Source organism: Clarias gariepinus, chromosome 17, assembly GCF_024256425.1.
Source record: "Clarias gariepinus isolate MV-2021 ecotype Netherlands chromosome 17, CGAR_prim_01v2, whole genome shotgun sequence".
NCBI classification, from domain to species: Eukaryota; Metazoa; Chordata; class Actinopteri; order Siluriformes; family Clariidae; genus Clarias; species Clarias gariepinus.
Window position 1 is genome coordinate 30,105,831 of NC_071116.1, and position 16,156 is coordinate 30,121,986.

General features: G+C 44.1%; 1 protein-coding gene across 2 annotated transcripts in view; it reads right to left on the reverse strand.

The window, feature by feature from the left end:
- The window catches only part of sardh (sarcosine dehydrogenase), a 28,476-nt gene extending 12,597 nt beyond the window's left edge, over nucleotides 1–15,879 (reverse strand). Inside the window, exons 1-13 of one of the 2 annotated variants that reach the window (XM_053475992.1) lie at nucleotides 15,683–15,879; nucleotides 12,858–13,184; nucleotides 12,318–12,496; nucleotides 11,745–11,924; nucleotides 10,992–11,115; nucleotides 7,865–7,965; nucleotides 5,870–5,974; nucleotides 4,426–4,555; nucleotides 3,677–3,763; nucleotides 3,374–3,464; nucleotides 2,847–2,988; nucleotides 633–716; nucleotides 333–446 (exon numbers count right to left, since the gene is read on the reverse strand). In XM_053475992.1, coding sequence (XP_053331967.1) covers nucleotides 333–446; nucleotides 633–716; nucleotides 2,847–2,988; nucleotides 3,374–3,464; nucleotides 3,677–3,763; nucleotides 4,426–4,555; nucleotides 5,870–5,974; nucleotides 7,865–7,965; nucleotides 10,992–11,115; nucleotides 11,745–11,924; nucleotides 12,318–12,496; nucleotides 12,858–13,179 — 1,659 coding nt within the window. In that variant the 5' untranslated portion in view covers nucleotides 13,180–13,184; nucleotides 15,683–15,879. The remainder of the gene's footprint in view (nucleotides 1–332; nucleotides 447–632; nucleotides 717–2,846; nucleotides 2,989–3,373; nucleotides 3,465–3,676; nucleotides 3,764–4,425; nucleotides 4,556–5,869; nucleotides 5,975–7,864; nucleotides 7,966–10,991; nucleotides 11,116–11,744; nucleotides 11,925–12,317; nucleotides 12,497–12,857; nucleotides 13,185–15,682) is intronic. The other variant, XM_053475993.1, reaches the window with a different exon arrangement.
- Nucleotides 15,880–16,156: the final 277 nt, after the last annotated feature.

The following is a 16,156-nucleotide window of genomic DNA, read 5'->3' on the forward strand; positions in this document are numbered from 1 at the left end:
ACTGATCAGCCATAACATTATGACCACCTTCCAAATAATGTGTAGTTCTCTTTGTGCCTCTGAAACAGCTCTAAGTCCTGGACACCTGACCTCCACTGACCCTCTGGCTCGTCTCATAAGGTCTGCTGTTCTGGAGACGCTCTGACCCAGACGTCTAGACATCACAATTTTGAAAGTGGCTCAGACCATTACACTCACCAGTGTAGATAGAGCATGATACTCACTTCACCGGGCAGTGATCGTAGTGCTATGGCTGATCGTGTGCATACAGATGGAAAGAACAGACACACACACACAAACACACACACACACTCACACACATACAAACTTGCCGTGTCATGATGTGGAGGAAAGTCAAAGGTGTACTCTTTGCCCAGAAGCTCACTGTATTTGTAGTCGCTGTTGATCGGAATGTCATAAGCACCGTAATAATCATAATCCAAAACCTACCACACACACACACACACACACACACACACACTTCAGAAATCATCATCATCATCACAATCTAAGCAGTCAACCATATGAAGCAGTGTAAACAGGAGAGACCTGTGTGTGTGTGTGTGTGTGTGTGTGTGTGTGTGTGTGTGTGTGTGTGTGTGTGTGTGTGTGTGTGTGTGCGCGTCTCTAACCGGTGCAGGTCCATGTTTATTGAACCACCCTGGTCTCTCCCAGCCATGTCTCTCCTGGTACACACAACCCTGCTCCAGCAGCACCTACACACACACACGCACACACACACAGAAGTTTATATACAGGTGTGAATATTTATGATAATTACACAATGCTGCTGAAGTCTGGATTCCGATGGGTTAATGAGAGTTGATATACAGCGGTGTACATATAGACACACACACACACACACACACACACACACACACACTTCCTTAACTGGTTGCTAAGCGACTTGCTCTCCACCAAGCTCTTTATACTTAAAATCTCTTTCAGGCTGAAGGACGAACCTGATAATGTGGAGCGTTTGTGGTTGTTGTTTTTTTTGTGTGTGTGTGTGTGTGTGTGTGTGTGTGTGTGTGTGTAGGGCCATGACTCACCACTTGTCTTTTCCTGACTGAAACCCTGTTATTTATTTTTTTCATAATAATAATAATAATAATAATAATAATAATAATAATAATGTGGTGAATTGACGGAGGATAAAAATAATCTCAGAGCTGCCATGACGATGAAGCTAGAGTATTCCTCTGTGTGTGTGTGTGTGTGTGTGTGCTTGTATAGCTTTGATAAAAGATAGATGATTTTCACACTGTAGCGCCCCCTTATGGACCAAACTCCTAATTTAACATACCTATATACCCACTAGATGTTTGATCTTTGTAAACGCTAGCCCAAATTAGCTTAAAATTAAGTTGGGCGGAGCTTAAATAGTACAAACCTCAGTTTGTCACGGAGTTAAATTACATAGAAAAGTCTATGTAAATCTTATAATGTTATATAATTATATTAATACATCATGAAGTGGTGATTAATTTGAAAATTGTAAAGCTCACTGTCTTTAGGATTATCATAAAGTCCGCGGTAAGGAAGACTCATGCGTCAGAGTAGTACAGTTTGCAGCAGTGAAGGGCGCCAATACTTTCCCCCCAAAAAAATTCCTACAGTATTTAAATCGAATCCGGTCTGCTCTGACATAGGTTTAAGGTGTACGCTTAAAACATCTTCAAATTCATCCGATTGTGTATAATGTAATTTCTGTACAGGGTGCTTATACTTTTGCACCCGACCATCTTCATGGTTCTTACTGGAACGCGACTCAAACACAACCACGGAGCAGAATACGGGGTATTTTTAGAAACACTTAAACGCCATTGTTTTATCAGTAGCTTAGCAACAAGTCTCTCACACACACACACACACACACACACACACACATACACATACACAGCCTCTTGGACCATGAAGGAAACTGAAAAAACAAAAAGAGCTCCATTTAAATCCTAAAATCCTGCTGGCTCTGAGACTAAAAGCTTTACAGGAGTAAATCATTTAAATATTAATTTAATTTATTGTTTTGTTTGTTTGATCAAGAGCAGACAGAGACGAGACGAGACGAGACGAGATGAGACGAGGACTGACTGACGTCTGATCTGCGTCATGTCATTCTCAGTACTCACCGAGAGCTCAGTCTGCATTTGAATGAACCTCGACTTGGTTACTCTAATTAAACCTCGTTAACAGTTTCTACACCCCCCCCCCCCACCTCTCCAACCCTACAGTGCACTTGAAACTAATTAACTAAAATAATGACATCATCTGAATCTGACATCATTCCAGGTTCTAATTAGTCAGAATGACAGTAACGCGCCCGTTATTGTAAACGTTTACCGTTTCTTTAGCAGCGGCTCATGTGGAAGCTTTCCATGAACAGAGAACGTTTATGTATGGCTAGTGTGAGGAAGGAGTCTCCAGTGTGAGCACTGTCTCAGCTCTCACACGTCTTCAGGACAGAGGAACCACGATCTGTTCTGCGTACCGGTAATAACTAGGGAGACTTGATCAGTGAAACCAAAGACTTACAAAGACGTCTTCACTGAAGAGAGAGAGAGCTGTGAAGACTTTGATGACGAGAGACTTCCTAAGACTTATAACGCCTTTGAAAGTCTTCGGTTTTAATCATAAAGTGTTTAAAAGTCCTTATAAGTCTTTTTATTAAACAATAAGTCTCGGCACGTCACCGTTTCATTGAACGAGTCTCCCTAACGTCTGAAATCTGTGGTAGGCGTTATTTCCAGGGAGTTAAAAGCTGTTTCCAGTGTGAACTGATATGCACATGTGTATGTGTGTGTGTGTGTGTGTGTGTGTGTGTGTGTGTGTGTGTGTGTGTGTACCTGGTGAAAGGGGTCCTTCCTCATGTTGCGGCTGGCCAGAGGCTCATCGAACGGAAACACCACCGAGTAGTTTTTAGCGTAGGACTCGTGACTGCGCTCTCGGATCCAGCGGTTGTTGTTGGTTAGAGAATGGTGGAACCTCCTACAACACACACACACACACGCGCGCACACACACACACACACACATGATTGCATAATGTGTTTGTGAGCATGAAACAAATGCAACAGGCCTCAGGGTTTTGGATACAAGTCAGTGGTAATGATGTTTATTGTGGTGTGTGTGTTTGTGTGGTGTGTGTGTTTGTGTGGTGTGTGTGTTTGTGTGGTGTGTAGTCTGGAGCAACTTTGACAGGCTGTTAGGAAAATGGCATGGAACACACACACACACACACACACGCAGTATATCTCTAGCAGTCTCTATCACAGATTAACCATAATGCAGAGAAAACACACGCACACACTCGCACACACCGCACACACTCGCAACACACGCACACACTCGCACACACTCGCACACACACATACCTGATGTCATATCCGTACATGTCCTTCTCAGGCCGGCCGTGAATGATCCAGTGAGCCAGTTCCCTCCCACAGCCTCCTCCCAGCATCATACCTGTCAATCACATGCTTATCACGCGCTCATCACGCGCTAATCTAACACAGCTACCGAACTCTAAGAAACTGTCTGCTGATCCCAGGTCAGACTCTGGAACTGTCCTTATCCCCAAACAGGAGGATGACAAAATAAATAAATGAATAAAGACTGTATGAGAGAAATTTGTGTGTGTGTGTGTGTGTGTGTGTGTGTGGGTGTGTGAGAGAGACCTGCACTGTTGAAGCCACATCCCAGGAAAAATCCTCGGACTTCAGGAGCCTCGCCCATCAGCGGCTTGTGATCTGCAGTAAACGATTCTGAAGAAAAGGAAAACAAAACAAAAAAACAAACTTATTTTTTTATTTATTTTTTTTTATAAAAATGATACTTAAAAATTGGTCAAAAAGATGAACACTCGCTCTGCCTGTTAACGCTGTGTTTTAGCAAATAGTGTAAATGATTTTTATTTACAAACCGACTCGCCAAATCAACAACTAAATGACTCACTGAATCACTGACTCACTGAATCAACTTACTGAATCACAAACACACCGACTCATTAAATCACCAAATCAGAACCTCACTGGATCAGACTCGCGAGTCAGTTGTAGAATGTTGTAGATTGATTTTACACTAAAGCAAAAACTTTATGTTCCTTAAGTTTTATTGTTATTAAAGACTTAAACTGTGTGAAATTTTCCCCAAACCAGTAACAAGCACATGTGTTGTTGGTGCTGGTTTTAGCGTAGCACCTGAAGCTGTCTTTACCTGTGTGTGTGTGGACTTGACCTAGAGCTCCTGCACTGTGACAACAAAATTACACACCTGTCAGCTCCCATCAGAGCGAGTCACAGACTCCGGAGCTACAGCCTCGCCCAATCAACACACGCGCACACACACGGCGGCGTGAGCCAATCAGCCGCGAGGTCACAGACAACCTGATACGAGAAATCCATTTTAGTGTGAATCGTGTGTGTACCGGGTCCACAGACGGTGGACTTGATCCCAGTCCGCTCCAGAGCAGGGACTCGGTTAATCGCTCCCTCTATGTGCTGCATGAAGACGTCCCAGTCCAGGTCAAACAGGCTGAAGGCAAATTTATCAGACACCTGTAACAAAAAACAGAGGAGTTTATACAACCTGTGTACAATAAATACATGTAAATACAAATACAAATGATAAATAACGGACAGGGACAGCGAGACAGCAGGACAGACGCACAAACAGACACACATACAGACACTCAGACAGGAAAACGCTCAGTCAGGGAGACGCTCAGACACAGACGCTGATATTTACAGAGGGCGTCTGTGAGCTCAAAAGTCGGAAAGCACTTTTCAGTCTGGTGTCTCAGAGGAGCACAAAAAAAAAAATTCTGCCACGAACTTGCAATTAATGCTTCTCTACTTGACTAAAATGCAGACGCACCCACAGACAATTACAGACACAAACGTACATATCAGGTGGTCCCCTACTTATAAACAATGTACGACGCAGGAGCACGTTCGTAAGTTGGATTTGTTTGTAAGTCAGGGACTGACAAAGTGAGTCTTATATGCCTTTGACATAAATATACAATATAAAGCATACCAATTCACTTGACTACATCTGTCCCCTTCTCCAACACTGCCATCATGTGGCCAAAGACCATAACCGTGCCTAAGAAAATGAATCTCACTGTGAAATGTTGCCTCTGCGCCTTTAAATCACGAGGGGAATCCCGGACGCCATTTTGTCTAAGAGAGAATTTTCCCCATAAGAAATAATGGAAACTCAGATAATTCATTCAACAACCCAAAAATATTTAAATAAAAATAAAACTAATAAAGCTGCACCTCCCCTTTGAAAAGAATCATCCCTGACAGGAGAGGAGGAGGAGGAGGAGGAGTTAGGGTATTGTGTAGGACGACTTTCTTTTTCATCCCCCCCCCCACACACACACACATACATACAATATACTGGACTTTAGACATTTTACACATTTATTTACACACTGAAAATACTGTATATAAGATTTGTTTACATCTACCACGATCACAAACCACACCATCACAGACGTCCACAGACAACCAGATGCACAAAGACAGGCACAACCTCAACCACAGATAAAATTACACACTAACTATCTAGTGACAGAAACACATTTATACACACACACACACACACACACAATGCTGTAAAAGACACAAATATACTAAAAGTTACACTTCCACTCGAGCGAGGCTGTGCTGCCGTCGTGACTGAAATCGGATAAAACTCCCACACAGATACCGAATTTAGAGCCGCACACACACACACACACACACACTCGCACCTCACACAGAGAAACACGGCAGCTTTAAACCTGCCTGTTTTACACCCACTGTGTGTGTGTGTGTGTGTGTGTGTGTGTAAGCAACAGCGCCCCCATGCAGGACACTCACCTGGTCCCAGAAGATGGGGTTCTGCTCGTAGCCTCCCACAGACAGAGCGTCGCCCTGCAGGCGGAGGTAGACCGAGGCATCGTGGTCGCGCACGTTTGGCATGTTCTGGAAAATTCAATCGATCAATCAATCAATCAATAAACCTCATCAGAGTTTAAATCACTTTTACTAAAACAGGACAAGTGATTCTGACTGATGATGTAAATTAAGTTGGAATTCTGGCTTGTGATTGGTCAGATGAAGTTGATTAATGATCTTTTAGCTTCTTTGTGGTTTTTATGAAACAGGCTGCAGTTTATTTACTAACTTTAAAAGCGAGTGTTTGTTCAGACCGAAACTAAGTGCAAAATCTTTATACTGAGGAATAAACAGATAGCACGTGGACGTGATGGTGTTTAATTAAACAACGTAAAAGCAATGAAACACCTGGAGACACGCTGTTATAGGAAACAGTGACAGTAACTCTGCTTGACGGGACTGCAGCAGTGTGGATTAGTTTCCTGTAAGCGCACAACGCTGAGTGTTTAATCCAACAGAACAACGCTGCACTTCTTACAACTTTAAAAGAATATTACACTGTTATTCACCATTTACTTCTGTTCCCTCTCCCACACACACGACACACACATGCACACACGCATGCACACACACGCACGCACGCACGCACGCACACACATTAATTAAACAGAATGAACATATAAAACAGATTAATTCCTCCAGTCGGTTGTGTCTGTTCAGCCTGATGTGAAGTGCGCACTATTTTAAGGGCCTAACTCTCTCAGCTCCATCAGCTTCTGCTCTCTTGCGGATCGAAACACCTGAACACTGAAGTCCGCGAGAGTGATGAACAACAGGCAGTACAGCTACTCAAACCACACACACACACACACACACACACACATTCAACTCAATTTAGTTTTATTTGTATAGCGCTTTTAACAATTGCCATTGTCGCAAAGCAGCTTTACACAATCAAAAGAATTATTTAAGTTTGTATGGAATGTAAGTGGGCACGAGTCAGAATGATAAGACACACAAACACACACACACACACACACACAAAGACACACGCAGGAAACACACAAACACGGACATGCACGCACACACACGCACAGAAACATGGACATGCACACAACACACACACAGACAGATGCACACGCACACATGGATACAAACATGGACACGCACACACACGGACAAGCACACACATGGACAAGCACACACATGGACAAGCACACAGACACACACACACACTCGAACACACACACACACACTCTCTCAGCAGGCAGGTTGCATAACGTGGGCTGAGGCTCTCAGCTGTGGAGAAACACGATTTCATGGTGTCTGTTGTGTTTTTGCTGGTGCAGTGTGAGAGCTGTGTTATTGCATAAGGAGGGATAAGAATAACAGTGTCACTTTATTCTGAGATACTCACCACCCACACACACACACATACAGAGAGAGAGAGAGAGAGAGACACACACACGTGGATGTTTCATGTGCGAGCATGAAAGCAAGATGATATAAGAGAGACAGAGAGAAGAAAAAAAGAAGATTTCTGCAGGGAGGGGGTGTAGATGTTTTTTACTAAAGTCTGGACATGAAGGAACATCACAGGGGACGTGTGACGGTGGGAGAGTTCCAGGGGCATTTAGGCGGGGTGTTAATGGGGGGACAGGATTCAGGCTAAAGACAGGACACTGGTATGAGGACGGGACACACAGGAGAATACCAGAGCCAGTATATAAACAGGAGAGCACTGATACACACAGGATGGTACAGTGGGCGTGTTTCTGATAGAGAGGGGGCAGTTACTGAGGGGAGGAGACAGAGGGCGGGGTACAGAACAGGAAGGCATGGAGAGGACAGCACAGAGACAATGTTAAAAGACGACAGTGGGTACAGTTACAGAGCAAGCGGTACAGAGCGGACTTTTTGGGCCCAGGGGAGGGGGGGGGGTGTTGCGTGTTATAAGGACAGGGCAGATGATGTCACCTGAATCCCCTCGATCCTCTCCGTCACTACGTAGGCGTGATGCATAGCAACGAGGGGAACGTTCACACCAGCCATCGTCCCCAGGTTAGTGGCCCACGCACCTGATGAGGCAGAGACAACACCCTTCATTTACCATTAGTCACTATACATCACACACACACACACACACACACACACACACACACGTACTGCGCACTGAGAACATACACCTGGCGAAGGCACCTGAAGCGAACCTGTCGAGGTCTCCTGCCGAGCCTCGCCCCCCCACTGACTCTCTAACTGTGTTTAGTGTTCAGCCACTTCTGTGATGTCACATGAGAAAACTCAAAGAGGCTGTCAATCAAACATGCTGATTAGAATACTAGGCCACACCTCTTACCACATCTCATGAGCATTTCAGCACATTTACATCCGGTTCTCTCGCAGACGCATCACGAAACTTCTAGCCGCTGAAGTCTGTGATCACACAAAGATATGACGTCACTCCCCAGACACGCACTACTGAACCGCGACCGAGCTCGTGGGCTTCTGGACACAGCGGCGTGTCAAATTATTTAGCATTAGGAGTGTGTCAGATTCTAATTAATATTGGAAAACATCCTGTTGTACCCCTCATTAGCCGTCACAGCTTCACTCTCCATATAAAGAGAATGAATTAATAATGAGTTATTACACATGCAGACATGGAGGAGACGCTCCTCTCCGACTTGATTACATTAAAGGACTCTTTAAAACATGAGCAGGACGATAACAGTGCAAATACTAGACCGATCCGATCAGAAACTGGTTTAATTTGTAAATCCGAAGCGAATCAGATGCATCATGAAATTCTAGCCACGACCTTCGACCTTCTCATCTGCAATGTGTAAGCTAAGCCAAGAGCGCCCCCTGCTGGTGCTGACACACACACACACACACACACACACACCACTCAGGAGCCGTGGGTGGATAAAACCATCCATGATGATCCGAGACACTGCTGCCTATAATACGGGACTTGCGTCGGGTGGCATGAACTCATACGAGGCTGCATCATACAGCGTTCAGCAAGTGGCGAAGGAGGCGAAGCAGCGGCTACAGGAGGAAACTAGAGTCACAGCTCCATCAGAGTGACTCTAGGTGAATAACGACTGGAAAGCACTAACATCCGGTATGACAAACGCCAAAGTTTCTCTGGCAGACGAGCTGAATCCGTTGCTAATGGTATGGCTAAAGCTAACAGCTGCAGACAGAAAGAGAATGGCAACACTGGAAATGTATTCATCATCTCCGAGCATGACGTGAGGAGAGCCTTCAGGAGAGTGAACACCAGGAAAGCAGCAGGACCCGACGGCATCTCAGATCGAGTCCTGAGCGCCTATATACAGATATTGCACATGTGAGGGAAAAAAGGAAAGATATGTGCAATAGTTATATGTGCAATAGTTATAAGTGCTATAGTTATATGGGTAATTCAGGGTTTGCTATGGTAATTGCAGAGTGGTGTGCCAAAGAGCATTGTTAAATAAATACTGCATGGGTAAATTATATGTGTAAATAAATTATATGTGTATGAAAATATTGCACATGTAAACTATATGCGTAAAAAAAAATCAGAAATTGCACTTGAAAAGTGGTATAACCTAAGAGCATTGGTAGGTATTGCCCAAATTTTCCACGTACGAAATACAATTCACAGAGATATTCAACATCTCTTTATCTCAGTCGGTGATCCCCACACGCTTTAAAGAGTCCATCATTGTTTCTGTCCCAAAGTACCCCATCCTGCTTCCCTCAACGACTACCGCCCTGTAGCCCAGACTTCAGTGGTGACTTCAGTGCTTTGAGCGGCTGGTCAGAGACTTTATCCTCTCTTCACTACCCGACACACTGGACCCATTACAGTTTGCATACTGTCCAATGCCATCTCTGACCTTCTTCACACATCACTCAGCCACCTGGACACTAGAAAGGGGAAATTATGTTAAAATGCTCTTTGTCGACTACAGTTCAGCATGTAACACCATAATTCCCTCCACACGCACCACCAAGCTGGAGCCCCACAGGATTGTGTCCTGAGTGCCCTGTTGTACACCTACGACTGCGTAGCCACTATCAACTCCACCACCATCATCAAGTTTGCTGACGACACTGTTGTGGTGGGCCTGATCACTGACAACGATGAGACAGCCTACCTGGAGGAGATTAGGAATCTGGAGAACTGGTGCCAGAGGAACAACCTCCACCTGAACGTTAGCAAGACAACAGAGCTCATAGTGAATCTCAGTATAAAGCAGGAGAGAAACCACCAGACCCCAGTCATCAACGAGACCCCAGTGGAGAGAGTGGACAGCTTCTGATACCTCTGTGTCCACATCACGCAGGACCTGTCATGGTCCTGTCACATCAACAGCGTGGTGAAAAAGGCCCGGCAGCGTCTCTACCACCTCAGACGCTTGAGAGACTTTAGACTGCTATCCAGCGTTCTCAGGAACTTTTACTCCTGCACCATAAAGAGGCTCCTGATGAGAAACATCACGACCATGCAGGACAGAACAGCTCTACAGAGGGTGGTGCGATCAGCTGAGCACATCAGCACATCATCTGTACCGAACTCCCTGACCTGCACTCCATCTACAGCAAGCGGTGCTGAACCAAGGTCAGGAAGATTGTGAAGGACCTCAGCCATCCCAACAATGGACTGTTCTCTCTATTGAGGTCAGGAAAGCGATTCCGCTCCCTGAAGGCCAACACAGAGAGACTGAGGAGGAGCTTCTTCCCACATAAGAACTCTCAACCAGAGCTCTACTCTACATAGAACTCAACTGATTGGACTTGTTATGTTTCCTTCACACCTTCTTACATGTGTTAACGCACTTTAAAGAAGAACAATATCACCGCGGCTCATCATTCTATTTCACACTCCGTGACCTCACCGTACCGCTGCTGCTCCGCTGCATTCCGTACTTTATACAGTTTATTTATACATTTCTCACTTCTTTACAGTCTTACATTTTTACATACTTGGGTGATTTTACTAGTTGCACTGCTGAACCCCCCTAAACTTTATCCTTAAAAGACTTAAAACAGCTGAATGAAGCACAATGAAGTGAGAGCAGGAAAGTGTGTAAGGTGCTGTGACAGAAACCTGCGCAGTTCACCACACAGGGGGTCTCGATGGTCCCGAATTCTGTTTCCACAGCCTGCACTCTTCTCACCCCCATGTGGTCCGTCCTCACCTGGATCCCCGTCACGGGACAGTTCTCGATCACCTGCAGCCGGGAAGCAGAATGATTTCATCACAAGAGAAATGAGTTACTAAGTGAAGCGCAGTGTGGATTACAAAACTACAGAGAGGAGTCAGAGCCGTTCCCTGAGCTGCTCAGATTCACTGTGTGTATTCACACTGTAACACTAAAGAAAGGAGTCTCCAGTGTCAGTGCTTTGTTTCTTATCAGTTACATGACAAGCTGCTTTTTTTATTATTAATATTAACTTCGAGACCTGACATGTCTCACTGATGTTCCATAAGATTAAATGCAACACAAAAAAAACACAACAAAAAAATCTATTAATATGTAAAAAATATATATATAATGCGTCTATATTTAATAAATAAATTGTAATCATTAACAAATTGTTGCAGTATAACAAAAATAAAATATGGTAAAGTGCTGTTATGAAATTTAACAAACTAGAGTTTGAGAGCTAAAGGTCAGTGAACTGAAGTAAACTCTCTCGGCTAAATGATACGAAGTTAAATAAACTTTCTTGAGTAAACTGCACAGATTAGTAACTGTATAACATTCAGAATTACAGAATTTTAACTGTAACCCTGTAAACCAAAAAAAAAAATTTACTACACTGAGCGTTATCCTTTTACAGAACCCCCGTGTGGTACCGTGGCTCCGCGAGCAGCGGCTGCTCTGGACAGGGTGGTACAGGTACCAGCAGGGTCCATAGTGCCATCTTTGGGGACATAGAGGGTTCCGTACAGATCCTTCACGTTCATCAGGGGGTAGAGCTCTTTGGTCTCTGCAGGCGAGAGCACGTACGACTCGATACCGTACACCTTCCCCAACTGAAGGAGTGCAGAGGGTACAGTACAACACAAATCATCAAGAAATCAAGAAATAGACAAAGCTACGTGTAAAACTTAAGTAACTAGTAATCTCTGCTAAGATTTTTCTAAGAAAAACATGATGTCGGCTCATCATGTGACATCATGTGGTGTTATTGCATCATAAAATACAACAGCCAATCAGGTTCTAGTATGCAAATTACACACAATGACTAGAGAACATGCGCATGACTGGCTGCATTTCCTGACCTGCAGCTCATCTAATCAAACTTATTTTGTTATTTAACATCAAACACAAATGTGGCTTACTGTATAGTGTTTACAAACTGAAAGTCAGATTAAAACGGCTCCAATTTATCCGAAAGCTGAGGATCTTGACTCAGTGTGACGTACCGACATGAGGCGTTTGTACTCGTCCAGTCTCTGCTTGTTGGAGGCGATAAACAGGCCTCCGTTCTCGATCCAGCCCGTCTCTAGACCCGTCTCCTCCTCCAGCTCCGAGCTCACCACGTTCCTCGTGTGGGCCAGAAGTTCCACCTCAGTATCGCTCGGCCTCAACTGCCACAATAAACCTGAGAGACAGACAGGAGGAGAGTGAGACAGTTATGGAGTTATATCCGACTGTAAGGTCTGGACCCATGTGTGATGTGTGAACCTGGTGTTTCAGTACATTTAGGTGGTCAGCTGACTTCATTTTATTGAGAATTATTCTAACTAAACATTCATGCCTCGAGAGCTAATGCTGCTGAACCCTAACCAAAAAAGACATGATGTAAATAGAAAATCCAACATCTTAAGCCATTAGGAATGTCAGCAGTTAATTTATTTGATTTGTAGAACTCGAACTCTTAGGGTTCTCTAGTTCTGCTTGTTTAAATGTAATGAGAACCCTTAACCGTTAAACCGCTCATCTCTGCGGCGTGTTGTGTGTACCTGCAGTGTGCCACGTCGTCCCCGCTGTGAGTCGGTCCCTCTCCAGCAGAACCACGTTGGTCATGCCCATCTTACACAGGTGATAGAGCGTCTGACATCCCAGACTCCCGCCTCCGATCACCACGGCGTCCGCCGATCGGGGGAGGGGCTTGGTGGGTCCCCTCAGTCCGTCCTCCTGTTTCAGGGTCTTGGCATAGGGGACTCTTTTCTCCGTAGTGTGCTCACTTTGGACGCTATAGGAGCGAGCGACAGGACTGTAAAGTGACCCTAAAGGCCGGCGATATGCCACCGCCCTGCGCACCGCGCTTCCCAGGAAGGCCATGACCCCTGTAACGACACACCTGAAATCAGCAACAACATGGGACGAGCACAGGCTCAGAAAACCTGGACCGAACCACAAACAACCGTCAGTGGCAGTGCTTATAGTACGTGTGATTTAACTGCTAGAAACTCGAACTAAACCTGCTTTAGCGCACATTTACATTTACATTTACATTTAGGCATTTGGCAGACGCTCTTATCCAGAGCGACTTACATTTTTATCTCATTATACATCTGAGCAGTTGAGGGTTAAGGGCCTTGCTCAAGGGCCCAACAGTGGCAACTTGGTGGTTGTGGGGTTTGAACCTGGGATCTTCCGAACCGTAGTCCAATGCCTTAACCACTGAGCTACCCCTGGCCCCAGGCACGTGCCTGAATGGATTTAATAACATAACTGTTTGGTCTTATTCTAAAGAGCTGAAACCTGGACCTATATAATGAATGTTTTTGTTTTACTTTTATACAGTAATAAAGTGCCCGCTTCATAACACATTTAAATCCAAAAAAATACTGGAAAATACTGACGTGAGAGACGAAAGCATGAGCGTAACTCTCAGGGAATTAGTGAGAAGCTAATAAAGATCCTCAGACGTTGAAAGGAAAGAGTTTGTCATCGTTATAACCGTCAGAAACAAATGAAAGCTACAGCTAAAGTTAAAAAAGTTAAACTTTGCGTGAATTCTTTAACAGAGTGTGTGAGATCTGTCGCTCTCCATCAGGATGTGATGAAGCTCCTCTGATCAAAGATGATTTCTGCTTGCGTCACTCGGCTCACACAGAGAACAGACTCGCATGAACACACATGCTTCAAAGAGAGCTTGGGATAATGAGGAGATTCTTCTTCTGTCCATCAGCTTGTTTCGTTATTGTTCTGCTAATTGCTGAATCCATATTTGTAACAATCTTGTGAGTGTGCTGCCTCCTGCTGGAGGATTTCAGAAGAACATCCTAGGAGCATCCACACTCAGATATTTAAATAAAGGCAAGTTAATGCAGAATGTTTTTAAAGTGCAGAAATACTGTAGTGTAAAGCTGCCTGCCTAACTGAGCACCGCTTTTCAATGGGGGGGAGGGGGGGGGCAGGGGAGGAGTTAATTTTCATACCAGAAAAACACAATGAAGAGTTTGGAAACAAAACAAAAAAAAAAAAAAAATGAGTCCTTTGTGCAGCTACATTGTGGAAGAGATTTTATATCCAGTATCTTTAGTATTTGAGTGATTTATTCCAACATCTCTTTGGAAACTCAAAGTGTGCAAACCAAGTGGTTTAAGTTTTTGGATTAACATGTCCTTAAAGCTAGAAATATAATACTTTATATATTCAAGGACTTGTTGAATTTAATGAGGAGCATTCAAGTCAAACGGAGTCGGGACTGATGGAATTTCTGCTGAATGAAGGTATACAAGCAATTGACATCCACAGAAGAATTCATGCACAGTACGGTTATGAGACTCAGTAAAACAATGGCAGTAAAACATTATGAAGAAGGTCGTACATCCGTGAGTGACCATCCAATGACGCTCCGTGGAACATTCGATCCTTTAAAAAAAAAAAAATCAACGTGGCCGACTTGCTGAAAAGACGTATCTGTCAGTGTGTGAACTGTACACACACTCATTCATCAACACCACTGCAGGAACTCGGCTGGAAGTTATTGCCACGTCCCCCATAAAGTCCTGACCTCACTCCAATGAGCCATTTTCACATGTTTGGTCTTTAAAGGAGTTCCTGGGAGGCCGGTGTTTTAGACATGAATTAGGCAGCCAGTGTAATCATGACTCCGGCGTACTGAGAAAACTTTCTCCCTTGATGGTGTCCAAGCTCTAGTGAGACACTGGGAGAAGTGCATTAGTGTATCAGGGGATTATAGAGAGGAATAAAGGGAGTGTTTACTCTCAGGACCGTGGTCTGTTATTCTGTACAATCACAAGTCCCGCTTTGACTCGAACACTGATTTTAGATTCAAACTTTTTTTTTTAAGTGTATCTTCACTGCACATTTTGAACTTCACCATGTTCTTTAAAATTGTTTTAATGAGAAATTATATATATATATAAAAAAAAAACTTTTCTCTCCATGTTGCTGCTTTCATAATAATGTCAGACTGCACCTTAATGTTCAACACACACACACACACACACACACACACACAGACGTTAGTGTGATTGTTGTATCCTTGCTGTTAAACTTTTAACTTAAACTAAAGCACTCACACAGCAGCTCTAACACAGAGCTACCTGTACACACTGGTTACATCACCGCCGTATGACGTCATTAACCATAAAGTAAAGCAACAAACGTCAAAAGATCAAAGTCATGCGTTTCTTCCAAAAAGCGCACGCGCTTCACTGAGCGCCACTTAAACCATCTGCGAAACTGTCACACACACACACACACACACACACACCACTTCACTGCTCCATTAACAACATGCATGCTTCCTTACACACAACACTGCATGTGCTGACCGAGGAGTAACACACACACACACACACACACTGACCGTGCTGAGGGATTCACTCCTCCAGATTCTCCTCACTGCTACAAAATGTCTCCCGTCTTCAGATTTCAAACAGCTAATGGCCTGCAACCAGACACAGTCAATACATAGCGTGCACACAGTGTGTGTGTGTGTGTGTGTGTGTGTGTGTAGTAATGCAGGATAAGCAAGGTTCAGTAACACACGCGCGCGCACTGGCATTAAAGTTGCAGTGAACTACACAGCCAGCGAGGCACGGGGCGTGTCTCAAACCAACATCAAGTTCCCTAGAACTCCAGGACATCAAGGGCACTAGATTTACTGAAACACAACTGACCTAGAGATTTTAGAGGAAATGGAATCTTCTTCAAAATGAACACTATATACACTATTGTTTATAGATATAAAGCACATGTAACAAACCATGTTACAACTTCCACTTTTTCACACAGCTATATAAATAAAAGAAAGGTTTTGTCTGTACATCAGTCAGAACAC